At 36.4% G+C, this 21426-nt stretch overlaps 1 protein-coding gene across 2 annotated transcripts in view; it reads left to right on the plus strand.

The window, feature by feature from the left end:
* Nucleotides 1-20987, plus strand: part of fam184aa (family with sequence similarity 184 member Aa) — a 34042-nt gene extending 13055 nt beyond the window's left edge. The window contains exons 10-18 of one of the 2 annotated variants that reach the window (XM_082143142.1): nucleotides 3656-3868; nucleotides 8160-8313; nucleotides 8678-8805; nucleotides 10349-10533; nucleotides 12429-12575; nucleotides 13380-13497; nucleotides 13672-13776; nucleotides 17714-17913; nucleotides 19627-20987. In XM_082143142.1, coding sequence (XP_081999268.1) covers nucleotides 3656-3868; nucleotides 8160-8313; nucleotides 8678-8805; nucleotides 10349-10533; nucleotides 12429-12575; nucleotides 13380-13497; nucleotides 13672-13776; nucleotides 17714-17913; nucleotides 19627-19708 — 1332 coding nt within the window. In that variant the 3' untranslated portion in view covers nucleotides 19709-20987. The remainder of the gene's footprint in view (nucleotides 1-3655; nucleotides 3869-8159; nucleotides 8314-8677; nucleotides 8806-10348; nucleotides 10534-12428; nucleotides 12576-13379; nucleotides 13498-13671; nucleotides 13777-17713; nucleotides 17914-19626) is intronic. The other variant, XM_082143143.1, reaches the window with a different exon arrangement.
* Nucleotides 20988-21426: the final 439 nt, after the last annotated feature.

Consider the following 21426-nt stretch of genomic DNA (forward strand, 5'->3'; position numbering starts at 1 on the left):
GGATGTTAAAGGTTTTTTATGGAGCCATTGATGCCAACAAAGAACCTTTGTTTATAAGAGTGTATTGTCCACATTTTAGATTAGAGGTGTATGTACTTTTGTAAAAAAAAATAAAAAAAATAAAACTTTTCCAGAAGTACACTTGTTTTGCAGGTATCTTGTAGCATAAAACAATTCATATAAACAATTGTGTTCTAAAACAAACAAGTGTAACAAAACAAACATTTGTAAGAACAAACAAAAAATGTAACTAAACAAAACAAACCATCTGTAAAAACAAAAAACATTTCTAAAAATCTAACAAAAATACAATAAATCAAAGCAAGTGTTTGTAAAAATAAATAAAATTGTATTCAACACTTTTGTAGCATTTTTCCCCAGAAATACACTTGTTTTTCAAGTTTCCTGTAGCATAAACATATGTTCTTACAAACAAACATTTGCAAGAACAAACAAAAAATTTAACCAAACAAAACATAAAAAAAAAAAAAAAAAAGAATACCAAAAAAAAGGAAAAAAATACACAAATGTAGCAAATGTTTATAAAAATCGAACAAAAATGTAACAAATCAAAACAAAATGTTTGTAAAAACCAAAATGTAGCAAAACAAAGGTTTATGAAAAACAGGCAAATCTTCTGTATTTAAATTCTATTAACTGGATCATTTATTAGGGCAAAACAATTTGCAGAGTACTTAATATATGTTGAAATGCATATGTCAACGATCTAGTGTTTCTGACACCAATACCATGAACATTTCTGAATGTTTCATTTTTGCAGCTTAGTTGGAAACAAAGTCTGACTGGACTGGGAACGGAGCTTTGCGTTTTGAGCGTAGAGTATTATCTATTGTGTATAGTTTTTTTATTTTAAAAGATCAAGGAAATTCCCTTTTCCGTCATATATGTCTCCTTGAATATATTAATTTGGAGTGGTATGACATCTGAGAACATAAGAATTCCCATAGCTGTGGTTCTTATTTGAGTAACTGTCAACAACTTTCATCAGTCATTTAGTTCAGATTGAAGTGATGTTCTTTTTTAAATTCTGATGCTGTCGAGTCTCTTTTGGTCTTGTGCAATATCATGCAAACTTACGTGACTGAAAATTCTAGATTTTCCGAATACAAACACAGTCTCTAGTGTGCAGCCTCATTTCCCATGATGTTTTGCATGTTTGGCACTTTCTGTAATGTGACAGACCGCCTCCTGTACTCTGTCTCTCCGTCGCTCTCAAGAGCCATGTCACTGTCGCTTATGTCAAGAGCCTCCAAAAGTTGCTGCGTCAGACATCTGTCAGCATCTCTAGATGTGTGTTGTCTGTCTTTAGTGCCTCCTCTGGTCAGTGCCCTTTATATCATGTAAAACTAGGGATCTATACTATCAGTGATTTTATATTGACATTGGCCAATATTTGCATTTTTTATTGTTTTGTTGTTGGCATCAGACCATATTTTTCATATGTTCTTATCATATGTTGTTGGCTTATTTTTCTGTTGATATGAAAAATCGGGTCGATTTAGCAATTTAGTGGGTGTATGATGCATATTACGATGTATGATCAACTACACTGAACAAAATTATAAATTATTCCTCCCCGGACCCCCCCAATACAGTAAAACTGCACATTTTAGAGTGGCCTTTTATTGTGGCAAGCCTAAGGCACACCTGTGCAATAATCATGCTGTCTAATCAGCATCTTGATATGCCACACCTGTGAGGTGGATGGATTATCTTGGCAAAGGAGAAGTGCTCACTAAGACCGATTTAGACAGATTTGTGAACAATTTTTGAGAGAAATAGGCCTTTTGTGTACATAGAAAAAGTCTTAGATCTTTGAGTTCAGCTCATGAAAAATGGGGGCAAAAACAAAAGTATTGCATTTATAATTTTGTTCAGTGTATATGCTTTTCTCCGTTGTAAGTTGTTCAAAGTGTTTCTGATGATTGTTAGAAGGCAGCTGTCTGACTCTGGGATGGCGAACGGGAACATGGTTTGTGTAACATTATCAACACATTATTAGCTGTTTGATAATGTGGTTAAGAAAAGGCTATTTATATTAATTGCCAGTATATGTGCGTTGTAAAGAGCGTTATCATTTAGCAGCGTTTACCTCAGTAAGTTGGCTGAGTGAATCTCTTAGCTGGTGTGAGTGAGTGGAGGCGGGGCTAATTAGCATATTCATAGTTCTGTGTATACTAAATGAAGCAAGGGTGTAGAGTTACATTCAAGCTATTTTAAGGCATGTACAATGTTTTTTTTACAGGAAAAAACATTTAAATATGTAATTTTGGTGATTAAAGATGAGTTTTAAGGGATCAAATTGATTACAGGCGGACTTTAATAAATGTATATCTTATATTTAACTTTTTTTTTACATTTAGCAAAATTTTCTAAATACATACTATTAATATATGATTTAATTATGATTAATTAAATATGCCAGTAATGGGCTAATGTTCAATAACATGAAATAAAATAAACAATATATTGACTTGACGTCCAAAGCAACATTTTGTCAAATATATTTGACGCCATAAATAAATGTATGTCTTATAAATGTCTTTATTTTGGCCACTTCGGAAATATTAATATGTGATTTAATTATGATTAATTAATTTAATTAAGTCTTTTAATCAATTGACAGCCTTAATTTAAATGTTTATATGCCTGATTTCATTTAAATTCTATTTTTATCTTGTTTTTTAAGGGGGAGGAAGCAGTAAAAATTTATAATATTGACAATTATGTTGGTAATTGGCCATAGACAATAATTATCAGCCAAAATTTCCATGAAGGGTGCATCCCAAAGCAATGAAGTCTCTGAGATACTATTTCCTTCATAGTTCATCTGTACCAATGAGGTTACAGTTTGGTTTTGAAATCAACTTCAGTGTGGTCCTTCAACCTCAAATAATCCTGTGACCTTTAAGTCCCTCGACAGTTTGTTAAGACAAATCTGTGTGTGAATTCATGTGCGGTGTAGTCCAGGCACTGAAGTCTGTCTTAAAAGACTCTTGCTTTGCTCTCATTTTATTACCTCCGTGTCTATTTTCGGCCTGCCGTTTGCTGCATGCGGAGATGTGCTCGCCATCTCCTGTTTATTCTCTTTCTTGGTGATTAGCAAGACTTCTCTTTATTATTTCTTTATCTTAGGGCCATATCTCATTTTTATGTATCAGTCACATTCTTTTGGTAGATAAGCCGTTTAGATTATATTACTTTTCTCATTTAGGGTATCCCTGGGGAAATACTACACAGCAGATCTGAATTAATATATTTTGCTAGCATAAAACAGATAATAAAACTCAATAAAAAGGCCGCACCAGCAGTCAAAACGATTGTAATAGCATGTTACATGCAGTTGATGTCATATTCCATCTGTATAACAGGGCAATTTCTGAAAGGATTGCTTTTTTAGATTGCTCTTCGCATTGTAATTTTTCAGTCTCAGTTTATTGACTCTTGTCCCATACTGATTGATTTTAATAATAAATAGTTTTTATTCAAAATATCAGCTTTTTTTTCCCCCTGACTGTTGTCTACTTCACCTTCACCCAAATCTAAGTCATCCACACTCCACAATTTGCATCTCTGAGGGATCTGGCTTCCGATCTCAGTCGTTTGAAGCTGTTCTCTGTTTCTGTTGTGTCAGATCTCTCTGCTGAAGCAGAGCCTGGAGCTACAGATGTCGCAGTCGAAAAGCGCGCTGCAGCAGTTACAGGCGCAGTTCAGCCAAGAGCGCGATCACCTGGCGCAGGAGTTGCAGGAACTGGCACTGGAGCATCAGCACAGAGAGTGCCGTCTGCAGGACGCCCACTGCTGCGCCTTGCAGGACATGGAGGACGCACAACAGATCGAGCTTAGGGTACCTACATACAAACACAGGCTACACAGATGCAAATTCACACACAATGACATGAGCATGTGGAGTTACACTTCTGGGGGCGCATTACAGAAAGATCCTAACCTTAGAATCCTATCTTATCTGTTTGGTAATCATAGCAATTTCAGTTAGGACCTAATTTAGGACAAAAGCTATTACAAACAACATTTATTAAAGCAACACTAAAGATTATTTTGTACCTTAAAATAATGTTTCCAAAATCATTTCAGTAGTTCATCAAGTCGTAACAGGGTGAACGGCACTTCTGCATTCACTTTGCGACCCTCTATCGGCTATAATCGCAGATCAGTTCGCTTTTCTGTAGTTCAAATGAGACATAAGAAACTACAAATTTGACTTGCTTTACGGCAAGCGTTACAATAGCAAAAAAATTGTAAACAATGTCATTATTTTGTTTTTCTTCGTTTCTAATGTCGCAATACATCATACTTTCATAAAACCGTGCAACATATTCTACCTTGTCTGTGGACATCGTTACTTCCAAAGCCGGTGCTGGATAAACAAATAGCGTGCGTGCTACGGTAGGCTGCACTAGGCTAAGTTATTTACGACAGCGGTAATGGACCAACCTGCTTCCAACCTGTAGGGGGACCGAAGAGGAAAAGTGCTTTGGTGTTGCTTTAAGTGTATAATCTTATCTTAACTACAGTTAGGAAAAGGGTATTACAGAAACATCATAACTCGACAAAAAATCCTAAAAACTGTCTTAACTTTAGGACAACCCCAATGGTGTCCTAACTTCAAAATTATTTAAAAGCCAACTGTAAAAATCACATAATAATAGCCCTGTCTGAGAATGACGTCACATTTTTTAATGATACAAGGTAAAGAACAGTGATGTTTGATGGTGGAAAGACTTTGTGAACACCCAAATGATGTGCTGCACGTCAAAACTCTTACAAATAATTACAGACTCCTATGAAATATACTGATAGGCTTTGCCTTTTCTACCAAGCTTATCAAAACAAAAAAAAGCACCACTTATTTTGTTTTTCCATTTTAATCTCTAGTTTTTCCGTTTTTGCGCGTTGTTGGTTGCTTGGTAACAGACCTCAGAGTTGATTACCGAACTCCATGGAGGGATTTAAGATTTCATAACTACAGATAAGATGAGATTTTGTAAGATAGGGTAAGAATCCTAAAGCAACTTAAGATTAGCTTCTGTAATACAAATTTGTGAAATATCCTAAATTAATCTTAACTTTCTTACTTAAGATAGAAAGTTTCTGTAATATGCCCTCTGTTTCCCAAATAACTCTGATGTAGATGCGCCTTTCATCAATTATGGACACTTTTGGCTCTGTGGTCTTTTTGAAAATACTTTTCAAACTCTCACTAGTTTTTTCAATAGCATTAGGGCTGGCAATGTTAACGTATGCGATTAAAAACTGCTATCAGAAAATAAAAAACAAATTTGTAATTTATTGACAGCCCTATTTCATATTTATGGATTTCATTTGTGTATTTAAAATGTCAAAGAATGAATATACATTTTTCCCACCACACTGTCATTTCCAGCACATCATTGGAATGTTTCCTGTAATATCTTTGGACATTTTTGGAATAAAATGGCCAAATCCTTTGTCTCGCTAAGGCTAGTTTCATAGCACAAATGTTATGTATTCTAAAAAAACATTAAATAATATTGTTCACACTTATTAGCATAATTAGAGCTTGATTGGAAATGCACTTGATATTTCCTTTTTTGTTTTTCTTTACACATCATGTTTCAGAATAAATATTAAGATGGTTTGATCTTTCTCATAGTTTTTAACATTATATATAACTTTATATTCACATTTTTATGTTGGATTTTAGAGTTAATAATTAAAATAATTAAATCTATGCATAAAAGCTTTTTGTGTCCTTCATATAACAAAAACATAGATTATATGTATGAATATCGATATATATATATATATATATAGATAGATAGATAGATAATATTGTTCACAAACATGCACACAGCTCATTGATTATACACTACCGTTAAAAAGTTTGGGGTCAGTAAGAGTTTTTACTGTTTTTGAGAGAAGTCTTACAGTAAATGCTCACCAAGGCTGCATTTATTTGATAAAAAAATACAGTAAAAATGATTATTGTGAAATTTTATTACAGTTTAAAATAACTGTTTTCTATTTTAATATATTTTAAAATGTAATTCATTCCTGTGATCCCTCCAGTTTTCAGTGTCACATGATCCTTCAGAAATCATGCTAATATACTGAAACATTTCTTATAATTATCACTGTTGAAAACAGTTATAATATTTTTGTGGAATCCGTTGATTAAAAAAAATTCAGGGTTCTTTGATGAATAGAAAGTTCAAAAGAACAGCCTTTATTTGAAATTGAAATAATTAAACGTGTTTCTTTCTTTCTAAAAATCGTACCGATCCCGAACTTTTGCACAGTAGTGCACGTTACCTGTTTTTCATCTAGACATGATGCCTCCTGTCTGTCATCCTGTATTGATTGTCACCTTCATTGTGTCCTCTTCCCCTTCATAGTGCATGTCTGTTTCCTTTACTCTCTGGATTTGTCACCCCTGCATTATCACCCCACACTGAGAATCTCCACTGTGCATGACATCCAGATGGTAAATTACCCAACTTTTTGTGCTTCCTTGTCTACCGTCTACTCCTAAAACACATTATGAATCTGAAAACATGTTTCTCATCCAGGAAACTGCAGCTGTTGTTTCGTTTGAAAATTGTGCATTACACAGAATATTTTAAGATGGCAAGCCCAGACATTTGAAGCAGACACGTGATGCAGAGTCTAACGGGCTTTTCTTCATCTTGCGCTGCGGCCAAGAAAGAAGCTTTTTTTTAAGCTGATTTGGCCACATTTCGGATTACCAAGTAATGGAAAAAAAACATTAATAGTTGCTTTCATCTCCGTTCTTTTATGTCAATCCTTGAGTGACTTTTCGGGTGGACTGTTTAAATGTCTTCTTATTCCTCCCAGACGTGGCATAAAGAGAAACTATCCATAAAATAGCAGTGTCAACAGTAAAACTGGATGATTATGTAATAAGATGATTCTGTATAGCATCATCTAATTACTAACTAACCCACTATATTGAAAATCTTCTCAATTTTTTTTCTTCTTCCCAAATTTCTGCAATGAATTCAGTTGATAGTAATACAGTATGATGATCATCTCCCTCTTAAAATATAAAGGCATCTGTAAATATATAGGCTACTATACTAAAAACTAGTAGTAAGAATAATATTATATGGATAACATGTTTAAATACTATTAAATAATTAACAAAAGCAATTATTACAATTTAATTTAGAATATATTAGACATCAATTTTTTTTTTGATTTTACAGTTAAAACTATGGCTCTTAAAAGAATAAAATAAGAATGATTTATCTCAGAATTTTACATTGATAAGAATGTTCAGCCTTCGAGATGTAACAACGGTGATGATGTCATCGTAACATTATAAACTAATTTGTGTTCATTTTGACATTAACTTGCACATTTGTGATTGGTCTTTTCTTCCCTTCTTAATGAACATGACAGTTCAAAAGTTTGTCAGTAAGATTTTTTTGGAAGAAATTGTTATTTTCATTCAGCAAGGAATGTATTAAATTGATAAAATGTGATATTAAAGACATTTATAATGTTACAAAATATTTATATTTCAAATAAATGCTGTTAAACGTTCTATTCATCAAAGAATACTGAAGAAAATCAGTTTGTAAAAAAATATCAAGCAGCACAACTGTTTTAAACATTGATATTAATAAGAAATGTTTCTTAAGCATCAAATCAGCATATTAGAATGATTTCTGAAGGATCATGTGACACTGAAGAATGGAGTAATGATGCTGAAAATGCAGCTTTGCTATCACAGGAATAAATGACATTTGAAAATATATTGAAATAAAAATAGTTTTTTTTTATTGTAATAATATTACAGATTATTACTGTTTTTATTGTATTTTAGATCAAATAAATGCAGCCCTTCTGAGCATAAGAGACTTCTTTCAAAAGCATTTTTAAAAAACACTTACTGACTCAATTTTTGAATGGTACTGTACATATACAGTATTTTCATACGCAGAAAAAAGCGGCATTTGAAAAACCTAAGCTTACCTAAAACTTTGCATTAAATGCAAATCTGTTTCCTCATTGATAACTTTTGTTCCTGTCGCATCATGCAGCATCCATATGCAAGATATGGTCTTTAGTTTTATGCATTGCATGTGTGATTCAGTCTTTTTAATTTTGTGTAGGATCTGGAGGATCGTCTAAAGCAGGAGCAGAGAGAAGAGTTACACGCTTTGAGAGATGCCCACAGACAGACCCTGGAAATCCTTCGGCAGCAGTCGGACCAGGAGCTGCAGACGCTGCGCTTTGAGCTGGAGGATGAAGGCAAAGCCATGCTGGGTGAGTCATGCGCTCAAATTAACTACATCACCACACACCAGCCTACAAGATTTGTGCCTTTTATGAGGTCATTAAAGTCTTGTAGTATATTCATATGCACTGTTATCTTGAAAGTAAATAGTCATTTTCACAGCCTTTTATATCCTAAAGCGACTCACAGTGCACTTATTACAGAGGAAATCTGTTTGCTCAAGGGTATGATTATAATAGCTTATAAAGTAGGGGCTTGAACCTACAACCTTTTGTTCACCACCCCAGAGCCATTATACCACATTAGGCTCTTAGCAGGCTCTAAATGCAAGAAAATAACTGTAAGGAGGATTTGTTTTGTACTGGTTTTTGTGTGTGTGTGTGTGTGCTATAGCTTCCCTGCGGTCAGAGCTCAATCATCTCCATGCCACTGCCATCGAACACCTGAGACAAGTCCACTTGAAGGAGAACAACGCCGCCAAACGAGAGCTGGACGACACTATTGAGCGCTGCAAAGAACATGTGAGCATTTTTGAAAGTTATAAAGCTTGATACATCAATGCTAAACCCAACAGGCAGACTTGCCATTTTTGGCTTGATGGATGTAGACTCTTGATTAATTCCAAAATGAGAAATATATTTTGATAAATTTTTTTCGTCAGTCTTACATTTTGTAAGAAGCTTTTTCTCTCATGAGAACCTCTGACATCTCATGCCTTGCGGATAAGAACATTTGAACCGGAGAGAAACTACACAGTACATGAAATGCATCATCTCCAATTTCCAGCCGCAGTGTTTTTAAAACATTGTATTTTTCTATACAAATGGGAAAATAGAATATTTTAATATTTTGTGCATGTATGTGGTATTTTTGCCCACAGATGTACAATATTTGAGAGATAATTTATGTCTGATATAATCAGTGTTGTTATTGAAGGAAAATTGTTTTTGTTAATTGAAATAAAGCGGGAATAAAGTAAAATAGAAATATTACATTAAAAAAAATAGACATTGAAATTGAAAAAGTTGAAGTACTAAAAATAAAAATATATTAGTTTAAAATTAAAACATGTTTAAAAAAAAAAGCTAATTCAAAATATTAATTAATAGTATTGAAATAATACTAAAATAACATTGTTTAGAGTTAGTGGTTTGTTCAGACCTCTTTCATCATTTACTGTGGTTTCAAACCTTTTTGACTTTTTCCTTTGGAACATATTTTGATAAAAGCATAAGTCTTTTTTTTTTTTTTTCATACAATAAAAGTCACTTGATCTAATGTTGTTTGGAGCTCAATGTTCTTCAGAATATCTTCTTTTGTTTCACAGAAGAAGGAATGTCATACAGGTTTGAAACGACACGAGGGTGAATAAATTGACAGAATTTTTGGAATAAATTGACAGAATTTTCATTCTAAAAACTATCTTTTTTCATCTTTTTAAATATGATCAATAGTATAAGTAACAACTAATAAAAAAAACAAGTAGAATACCAATATCCCAACTTTGTTACTGTTTCAGCATTTGCTTCTTGTCTTCATAAAACCAGATGCCACATTTGGTGCCCTTGCTTTCAAGTTATGGTTTCTATTCTAACTATAGTATAGAGAGGCTTGAAATGGATGGCAGGCCATTATAAAATGTCTCTAAGCTAAGCTGCACTTTACAGAAATTTGAAGAATAACCACAATGAATAAAGTATGAGGTACTGAATTCTGAATTATGGGAGAGCTCTTACCGTGACTTCCACCTCTTTCCCATTTTCATATTTGATTTATAATCTCCCTCCCTGTCTGTGTCTCTAATACTCACACTCATAGTCTCACTCTCTCAGGTTCGTTTCACTTCAGCTAATACTTCAGCACAATTGAATCTCTTTTTATGTGACCTATATGCATATTTTGAAAGCCCCTGGGTCTGGCACAAAATCTTCTAATGCTTTTTTAAGAGAATCATTCCAATGCAATGGATTTATGAAAACTGCATTTGCTGCCTTGTTGAGACGCAGAGTCATCCATCTGTTAAAGTCTATCTGCTCTTTTGGATTTTGTGGATTGCCTCTCCAGGAACACGACCTTCTAGGGCGTTTATCTGACCTGAAGCAGGAGGTGAGCTGCAGAAGGAACCGGATCGCCGATCTGGACCATGAAATCCACTCGCTCAATGAGACCATCAGCACCCTGACCAAAGAGCTGGAGCTCAAAGGGAAAGAAGTTCTGCGGGTGCGCAGTGAGGCCAATATGCATATCAGGTACCAACTTTTTAACATCATCTGAGGATATATTAAGGTTTTATGAGTCTGTTTTAACTTCTAGAATTATAGGACTGTCAGTTACGTGACTTGGCAGTAAGTGGATATACTTATTCAGACAACCTGAAAAATGGGTTTTCAATTAAACTTGGCCGCATGTACAGTTTTTTTTAAATATATATATTTTTTAAACCGATGCCACCTGACTAGAGAAAACAGAGGGAAAAGGGCTGTTGTCTTCCCTTTTGCCAGATAGGTAAACTTCAACACCCATAATGCTCTGGGCATGTTGCCGTCCAAGGCCACTCCCACCAGTCTGTTATGGATACGCTTGACCAGAGTCAAATACCGCCTTGCATTAGTAGGAAATACGTCTAAGCAAACTTTTGGTCATAATGGTGTCGACTTGTATAGTTCCCGGGTGCAATAATTCAAAGAGTAAACGTTTAGCGGGAGTGATTTGCTTTCGGTTTCCAGTGAAGGATCCAGCGTGTTGTAGGCAGAGCTGAAGGGTGCAAAGAATCATAAAAATGGAGAGGATGCTGCGACGGAAAATCTGAGAAACCTCCGTATTTGTTGTCAACATTTCAAACTGGATGACCATGAACACAGTGTTTTAAGCTAAATGGAGCTGTCAAACTAAATGCGAATTTCTCCTTCCAGGTAAAATGAAGAACGAGTAAACATTGTTCATTTACATATACTACTGATATTGTAACAATACAAAGCAGGTTGAAATTCGACGAAGTTACACTTTAAGACCAAACTTAAGCATTAGAATTCCTTCTTAACCACAGATGTTTAATCAATTTATTGGGTTGTTTTAGTTTAATATAATATAATAATATTTAGTTTAGTAAACAAACCTTTAGGAAACCTGTTTCCTTTGTTCTAGTTTCCCGCCAGTCATTTGTTACCATGGACATTCGTTAACGTGCACACCTGACTGTAGTTGGTTCATTATCACTATGTATTTAAGTTCCTCTTGGATTTCTGTTCCTTTGTCGGGTATTGTGTTCACGCGTCACGCTGCCTTCTCATCGTGGATTACCTGTGTTTGTTTTGTTTAAATAAATACCTTTTTGTTTATTAGAACCTTTAAGACTTACAACCTTTAAGGCCAATAAAATGCCAAAAAGGCCAGAAACATAAAGGAACAGGAAATTGCGGCACTCAAGGTAATACTTTCGTGTTAAGGTTAGAGTACAAACGGTGAGCATTACCGTTATCCCAGTTTTTAATAGCCTCATTCTATGCAAAAGCGAGCAACAGACATCTTCTGCGTGTGCAGAATCTTTTTTGGCTTTCATGAGCTATTAAATTATAAAATCCTAAAGGTCAGTCTAGCTGAAACAGAAGCTAATTTAATATGAGAGGAAAGCGGATGGAGCTGTTTCCCACGCAGGAGTCCAATGCCCTCAGGCAGAGCTCTCTTCTCTTGATATCATCAGCTGCATTCTTCTGTTCCGGCTGTATAGAAGTATATCAAGGTCAGTGGAGGTGTCTAGCTGATACAAACAAACAAATTTCCTTTGGTTTCATTCAAATGAGGATCTAATTTATGGCACATGAAAAGAAGAGTTTCTTTGGGGAACTGAGGGAATTTGTTCTAATAAATAATGGAGTTTGTGCGCCTCAGAGCGAAATAAACTTGATTGTATTTGTTGGCCAACTTATTTTCTCTGTTAGAAAAACTATTTTGATAACCTTTCAGTGAACAGTTCTTAAAAGTCTTCTTGGTGTGAAGAACATTCACTATAAAGAACCTTATCTAAAGGTTCCATGGATGTTAAAGGAAACATAGGTGCCAATAAAGAATATATATATATATATATATATATATATATATATATATATTAGTTTTACATGTGTTAAAGGGTTTTGTTTCTACATAGGGCTCACGAACAGGATCTATCCAAGCGCCTCGAGAGGGAGATTGACGAGCTGAACGCTTCTCATAACAGAGAAACCCAGATCATGCTGTCAGATTTTAACAAAGCTCAGGAGCTGCTAAAAGACAAGATCTCTGCTCTGCAGATTCTGTGAGTCCCTTGATCTCAGTTACAGATTGAATATCAAATTAAATTGAATTTCAAAACACATCATTTTAATGTAATATCCTTATGAATATTTCAGAGGCAAGGACATCGAGATGAATCACTTTAGCTCTGTTCCAAAACCAAGCGAGCTGCCTTGCTGTCTAGTACAGTGTAGGTCTTCTAAGGCTAAAATGGTACCTTAAACGTAATTGCTTCACATGAGATGAGACCTCAGAGCTCCACCCATGAAGTTCTAAGTATTGTTGATACTTATTATATTGAGCCATTAGCTTAGCAGCATGCTAACGTCAAATCACGCACATTGATTACACTGTAAAAAAAAAAAAAAAGTAGTGCCTTAATTTTTTAAGTATAATCAACTTGGCTATTTAAGTCATTTCAACTTAAATTACATTAAACTGACTTTAAAAAAACTAGTTGAATCTTGTATAACTTACAAAAAAAAGTTAAACATTGCTTAACTTATTTTGATGAGTTAAAGTTATGGAAACATATGTGTTATAACTTATTGGTCACATAATTTTTTATAGGAACAGATAGGGTCACTTTTGGCCCGCAAACGATGGACGTTTTGATTGCAATAGAGTCTGATGTTAGCATTTTGCTTAGCATACAAAAATACTGTACATAACTTATAAAATATTATGTAAAATGTTTTAGTAGATTGAACTGTTGCCAGAAGTGCCAGAACATTTTGGCTTGGAGGGCAGCTTGCTAGGTTTAATGCCAGAGCCATTGTTTTTACTGCAGTATAATTGTTAATGTGTATGTGTGCGGGGTGAGCAGGTTGGAAGGTACGGAGGAGAAGTTCAGGAATAGAGAAAGCCGACCGGAGGACCTCCAGGTGATTGCTGATCTCAGAGAAATGGTGTCCGAGAGAGAAACCCTGGTAAAGAAGCTTGTGGTAAGTGTAAGCAATGGGTCGCAGAGGTACAGCACCACATTAAAAGTGATATGTGTACTACTGTACTACTTCATATGTTTGTTTTTTTGTTGTCCCAAAGCATTACATGTCTTCAGACAGAATTCAATATCAGTTCATTGATTTTTCGGTCTGACTGTGCCTCCTTTGTTCCAGGATGACAAGAAGTTTTATCAACTGGAGCTGGTGAACCGAGAGCCTGGCTTCAACAAGGTGTTCAACACCAATCCCAATGTCGGGGTCATAAACCCCCTTATAAAGGTTAGAGAGAGATACAGCCACACTGATAAAAGAGTACCACATAAACTGGATTTGATCTGATAGTAAAAAAAAAAAAGCACAAACCATAAACTTTTTTAAAAGCACTCCATCTATACAGTTCATGGAATCCATGAATATAATAAAAGAATACTTCAAAGGTTTTGCCGTATGGGAAGTGTATTTTACACAGGTACCGCTGGAATGGGATGTTCTGCAGAGACTATTTATAGCCTTCTACTGTTCTTTTAGTTGGTCTAACTTTTTCTTTCTGTTGCATTAGTTGTGTTTGTGCATTTGTCATTGTCTTTGTCTTATATTCTTATATCCATGTTCAAACATCAAGTTCTACCCTGCTTTCCAAGTCATAAGCTCTGTTCCAAAATCTATTGTGCTTCCTACATAGGCAGCATCCATCCTAACCGAGATAAAACATTAAAAATGATCCATTCAGAGCACTCAACAAATCTACTCATCACACAAAAATTGTTCCGTACAGGAGATCTATATAATACCTGGAGAAATCTATCCATTAGCATCTACCCAGTTCCTCTAGAAATTAGCATGTTTGCATGTTTTTAACGCTGCAACACTCATCTGTGATAGTCAATTATTTATTATATATATTAAATATATATAGGCCTATAGATAGATAAATATATATGTTGATATATATTTTTTAAAATCTTACCCCGAACTTTTGAATGATTAAAAGTTACTTATGCTCACCATGAAGGCTGCATTTATTTGATCTAAATACAGTAAAACAGTATCATTGTGAAATGGTAATACAGTTTAAAATAATACATTTTAATTTATTTGTGATGACAGCTGAATTTTCAGCATCATTACTCCAGTCTTCAGTGTCACATGATCCTTCAGAAATCATGCTAATATGCTGATTTACTGCTCAAGAAACATTTCTTATTATTATCAATGTTGAAAACAGTTGTGCTGCTTTATATTTTGTGGAAATCCATGATACAGATACACTCACCTAAAGGATTAATTAGGAACACCATACTAATACTGTGTTTGACCCCCTTTCGCCTTCAGAACTGCCTTAATTCTACGTGGCATTGATTCAACAAGGTGCTGAAAGCATTCTTTAGAAATGTTGGCCCATATTGATAGGATAGCATCTTGGAGTTGATGGAGATTTGTGGGATGCACATCCAGGGCACGAAGCTCCCGTTCCATCACATCCCAAAGATGCTCTATTGGGTTGAGATCTGGTGACTGTGGGGGCCATTTTAGTACAGTGAACTCATTGTCATGTTCAAGAAACCAATTTGAAATGATTCGAGCTTTGTGACATGGTGCATTATCCTGCTGGAAGTAGCCATTAGAGGATGGGTACATGGTGGTCATAAAGGGATGGACATGGTCAGAAACAATGCTCAGGTAGGCCGTGGCATTTAAACGAGTCCCAATTGGCACTAAGGGGCCTAAAGTGTGCTAAGAAAACATCCCCCACACCATTACACCACCACCACCAGCCTGCAAAGTGGTAACAAGGCATGATGGATCCATGTTCTCATTCTGTTTACGCCAAATTCTGACACTACCATCTGAATGTCTCAACAGAAATCGAGACTCATCAGACCAGGCAACATTTTTCCAGTCTTCAACTGTCCAATTTTGGTGAGCTCGTGCAAATTGTAGCCTCTTTTTCCTATTTGTAGTGGAGATGAGTGGTACCCGGTGGGGTCTTCTGCTGTTGTAGCCCATCCGCCTCAAGGTTGTGCGTGTTGTGGCTTCACAAATGCTTTGCTGCATACCTCGGTTGTAACGAGTGGTTATTTCAGTCAAAGTTGCTCTTCTATCAGCTTGAATCAGTCGGCCCATTCTCCTCTGACCTCTACATTTACATTTACATTTAGTCATTTAGCAGACGCCTTTGTCCAAAGCGACTTACAAATTAGGACTAAATTCAGCGAGTCATCACAAAGAGGCAAAAGCAACAACAACGCAAGAAGTGCTCAAAATACGAAGTTCAGGTATTATTCAGAGTAGCATAAGCCTGATAAGTGATGTTTCAAAGGGGAAGAAAACTTTTTTTTTTTTTTTTTTTTATAAGGTTAAGTGCTCACGGAAGAGATTGGTCTTCAGCTGTCTTTTGAATGTTGTCAGGGATTCTGCATTCCGGATGAGGGTGGGGAGAGCGTTCCACCAGCATGGAACTGTGAATGAGAATGTTCTGGAAAGTGATTTTGTGGCTTTCTGTGATGGAACCACGAGACGTCGCTCGTTGACCGATCGTAGGTGTCTGGTAGGGATGTAGACTCGTAGGAGTGAGTGAAAGTAGGAGGGAGCTGAGCCTGTGATAGTTCTGTAAGCAAGCGTCAGTGCCTTGAACTTGATGCGAGCAGCGAGAGGTAGCCAGTGTAGAGAGATGAACAGAGGAGTGACGTGGGCCCTCTTGGGCTCGTTGAAGACAAGACGAGCTGCAGCATTCTGGATCATCTGTAGGGGTTTGGTTGCACATGCTGGAAGTCCAGCCAGAAGAGCATTGCAGTAGTCAAGCCTAGAGATGACCAGGGCCTGGACGATAAGTTGTGTTGCATGCTCAGTTAGGAAAGGCCTGATCTTCCTGATGTTGTGCAGTGCAAACCTGCATGATCGAGCTGTCTTTGAAATGTGATCTGTGAAGGTCAGCTGGTCATCAAACGTTACTCCAAGATTTCTGACCGATCTTGATGGGGTGATTAATGATGACTCTAGCTGGATGGTGAAGTCGTGCTGTAGAGATGGATTGGCAGGGAGGACGAGAAGCTCAGTCTTTGCCAGGTTGAGCTGCAGGTGATGTTCCTTCATCCATGTGGAGATGTCCGCCAGACAGCTTGAGACCCGTGCAGCTACTGTGGGATCATCTGGTTGAAAGGAGAGGAAGAGCTGCGTGTCATCAGCATAGCAGTGGTAGGAAAAACCGTGTGCCTGTATGATGTGTCCCAGTGATGTGGTGTAGATGGAGAAGAGGAGGGGACCAAGAACTGAACCCTGGGGAACACCTGTGGTCAGCTGATGTGCTCTGGATACCTCACCTCTCCATGCGACCTTGAAGGACCTACCTGTGAGATAGGACTCAAACCAGTGGAGTGAAGTACCTCTAGCATCAACAAGGCATTTTCGCCCACAGGACTGCCGCATACTGGATGTTTTTCCCTTTTCACACCATTCTTTGTAAACCTTAGAAATGGTTGTTCGTGAAAATCCCAGTAACTGAGCAGATTGTGAAATACTCAGACCGGCCCGTCTGGCACCAACAACCATGCCACGCTCAAAATTGCTTAAATCACCTTTCTTTCCCATTCTGACATTCAGTTTGGAGTTCAGTAGATTGTCTTGACCAGGACCACACCCCTAAATGCATTGAAGCAACTGCCATGTGATTGGTTGATTAGATAATTGCATTAATGAGAAATTGAACAGGTGTTCCTAATAATCCTTTTTGGTGAGTGTATATAGATAACAGTATATTTATAACAGCAGGATTTTAATTACATCAAACTATTTTGTTCTGTTTTCCACCAATACTTTTTTGTATTTAATGAAACATAAGTCTATTTATAATAAACATTTATTTCACCTAATCCACCATCTTATTTATTTTACATTTGACACACACTTTAGCAATTTGTGTGTTTTCTGGGAATCAAACCCATAACAGTAAAACTACATAAACTGATTCATTTAATAGTTATCAAATTTGAGCAAAATTAGTTTACTTACCTTTTGAAACCGCCTTTGCTTCAGGACTGCACATGTGATGCCTTAAAATGCCATCCAGTTGGGTAGATCACTAGGTTTTTTAACAGGGCTGTAATCTGTCATTTCTGTTTCCTGTCCACATTCAAAATGATGTCCATTACCTTGTCATCATTTAGCTTGAAGCTACAGTTCGCCACAATCCCTTTCTGTGTGTGTCCTTTTAATGTAGCATAAGTATAGAAAACCTGCGAACAGTTTCGCCAGCTCTCCGAACCTAAGCGTTGTTGGGGCAGAAGGGATGGCGGGCGTCTCCGTCCCGCCTGCTTGCCTAGAGTCTGTCCCCAACTCCCCCATTCACCACCATGAGCTCAGGTCTAACAAACCTCAGCCCCCTCCAACCCCTCCGCCTCAGGCTGACTCCACCCGGAGGTGAGATTGTCCTCACGAGAGACATGCTTAAACCACAGAACTGTCTTGCCATTGGTCGGATCACACAGTCTCAGTCCTGTCCTGCAGTAATGGTAGACAAACCGTCAGTCTGTTGTGTTGATTAGACGTTTTAATACGAGAACACGGCCATTTGTGTCCAGAGTGAATTGTGGGTATGCTCATCTCACTCTTTAATGCATCTTGCCGGTGAAAGGCACACATTAAAAATGTTTGTATTTTATGCTACTTTGTGTGCATGATCAATTGTGCGTAGAAATTCTGTTTCAATGTCCTTATTGTGGCAAGTTTGGCAAGAATATTATCACAAAGCGGACTGAAAGTTCACGTAAACTGTGTGTGATCACACAATGGCATTGGAATGTCAACGCGAGCATGCGGTTGATGTCATCACGTCATCACATTAGCTGTACTCCGCCCTTCACATCTCATGCATTTTGTTGTTTTGTGGTTTTAAAATGAGCCATTCAAATGATGAACAGCTATTCCTGGTATTTCTGTTCATGTTAAAATCAGGCATAGGAACATGTTGTACACAGCTGAGAGACGGGAGATAATATTAGAGCGTTTCTGGTAGAGGGCATATTTTATTTATCATTTAAAAGGAAACAGTTCAGCATGGCGCCTGTGATGCTTTGATGCTTGAACAAGGAGAGCAGTTTCCTATTGGTCAAGAGACACTGCTGTAGTTACAGATGTCAAATTTTAGGATTATTCTTGATGTCACCAAAAAAGCAAAGGTCTATAGTAATGATGACTCAATGGAAATAATGGAAATACACATGGACAGTAGCCACCAAAAGTATTTAGACTCTTATAAGAATTGGATGTATTGCCACACTTTTAACTTGTCTGAATGTTATTACAGATGAGAAATATAAAAATAAGAATGTTCCATAATTCACTTATTTTTCTGAAATAGTGTATGCAATTACTTTAACCCAAAGTTAAAGAATGTATTTAATATTGCCTATTTGTGTCTTATTTTGTGTGGTGCATTGTAAAAACTTTATGAACCCAGCTAACAGGGAACATTCTCAGAACTTTGGCTAACATTCAAGGTTCTCTCAAAGTAATGAAGAAACGTTCTTTCAGTAACATTAATAGAATGTTCATTCAAAGTTATCTGACCTTTAATAAATGTTCTCAAAATGTTAGCAAAAAACTTCATTTATTTTATACATTGTTCATGGAATGAACTTTTTTTAAAGGTTACTACTTCACAACATTCAAAACTAACATTCCTGTAATGTTTGCAAAGTTATAAAATGGAATGTTCACTTAACATTTTGTATACAACATTTAAAATACTGGACATTTTGAATATTCAGGGAACATTCAGAAGTAATGTTTTCATAACTTAATGGGAACACTAGCAAAGTATTCTTAACTTAATGGGAACACTAGCAAAGTATTCTTAGAATATATTTTAATATTTTGAAAGTATGCTTATACTATCTTTCTTTAGTACAAATCCCACTTCTAATCTATTGCAATGCCATTCAAAGTGTGGCTTAAGTGTCCACATACTTTTTGCGGCCACTGTACACAAATATAGCTTTTCTTAGATAGTATCGTCATGCATTAAAGTAGCAACTCAATGTGGAAGTGTTTGATCAGGATGTTCAACTTCACTTTCCTTAAATGCTGCTGCAGTGTAACTGGTTGTGTCTGACTTTTCTGTGTTTTGTGCAGCCCTCGTAAGACTGAGGATTCAACTGTAGCACCAAAAGAACAGCAACCACAAGAGCTATTTTCACAGTACTTCTCCTTTTAAATTTTTCAAGACACTCAACTGAAGAGCATGTGAAACTGCAGTTTTCAATAGTCCATTCGTCTGTTCTTGATATCTCACTGTGAGTTTGTTATTTTCCCTTTTGATATGGGCATATACTTGATTTAAAATGAAATGCACATTCATTTCATATACTATTCATAAATAAGTATTTTCTGGATGGACTAAAACTGTTGGAATACCAATGTCTTGCCAGTTTTGAAATAAATTGCACAGACACTTATATATTTTGTATTATCCTGTCTTGTTACGAAAGAACAAACCAAGTGCGAAAGAAAAAAATATTGAAATAAGTATAACAGTATGGTAGCAGGACTGCATGTCTTTGAACTCTTTTCCCGCCATTCACAGAATTTTCTGTGATTTGTGACACAATGCTTGTTTTCACTGTTATATGGTAGGGGGCGCTATTATACATCTTCTGAAAGAGTAAGGAATCTCCAGATCAAAATACAAGCGATAGAAGCATTGCTTACACATATGTACACTAACTCGATCATCAAACATTCAACAACTTATAAATCAAAACTGCCTAAGTTTACTGAATGAAATGTCGACCCAGGAAGAGGTATGGGACTGTACAAGCTTTGGGGGTGTTGATAGACTTGGGCTGCGTCCAAAAACTGATAAATGCTGCCTTCGGAGTTTCGGAAGGCATCAAGGCACGTCCGAATGCAATGTTAGTTTCACTTCCGGTCTCCTGAGATACCTTTTTCCGATTTTTGAAGGAAGCATAGATATATCCTTTGCTGCCTTTGATATCCCACAATCCTGTGCTTTCCATTCTGTGACAGTTGAGCTAGAAAAATAAAGATGGCGTCTGAAAGTTGCGGCTGGTCGTCAGTTTGTGTGTAAATGTACATTCAACATCAACATTTTCCACTTATGTCATTTCTAGCAAGAAATTACTATTGTAGTCATTAAATATTCACTTAGTTTTCACCAAAGCTGGCTCTATTTTGCTGTAGATCATTAAACCGTTACGCTGCCTCAGAAGTCTGCCCGAAATCAGTTTCGTGAGGAACCTTCGTGCGCAGCAATGCCTGCAAAGTCATTGCCTGATAGGGCAGCGAGGCAACAAGTCAGCTGCCTACGTTTTCGGACGCAGCCTCGGCCTACTCGGTCTGTTTTGATTATTGTTAAATCCAAACCAGACGTAGTCTTTGACAAAAACGAAATTTTCTCAAGTTTTGATTAAAAAAAGGATTGAAGCTTGAATAAAATGGTTTGTTCGTTTGTTTACCTCTTTCCCGCCAGCAAAAAAAGTTGCCAGCCACCGCCAGCATTTTTATTTATTTATCATTTTCACCTAAATTTCATGGCCCCCAGAATATTTTGTTGTATGAGTAACTGACCATGCAATATATCAACAAAAAAAAGAACAGACCCTCTGCTTTTAAACAAAAAGCTTCACACATAATTTTTTATCACCACTTGAATGTGGCTGTAAAAGTGGTTTGTGGCTGTTTAAGTTTCATTAAAAAAAGCAACGATTTGAACAAAAAGCTGAGAAAATCGTGTTTTTGTCAAAGACTACAATGTGCATAAGCAATGCTTTTATCGCTTGTTTCTGATTCTTTTTTTACCTGTTTTGATCCAGAGATTCTGTACTCTTTCAGAAGACACATAATAACGCCTCCTACCGTATAACAGTGAAAACACTGAAAGCTGGAAAATTTCATCATTGGCAGGTAAAGAGT

The sequence above is a fragment of the Leuciscus leuciscus genome (genome assembly GCF_965113295.1).
Source record: "Leuciscus leuciscus genome assembly, chromosome: 17".
NCBI classification, from domain to species: domain Eukaryota; kingdom Metazoa; phylum Chordata; class Actinopteri; order Cypriniformes; family Leuciscidae; genus Leuciscus; species Leuciscus leuciscus.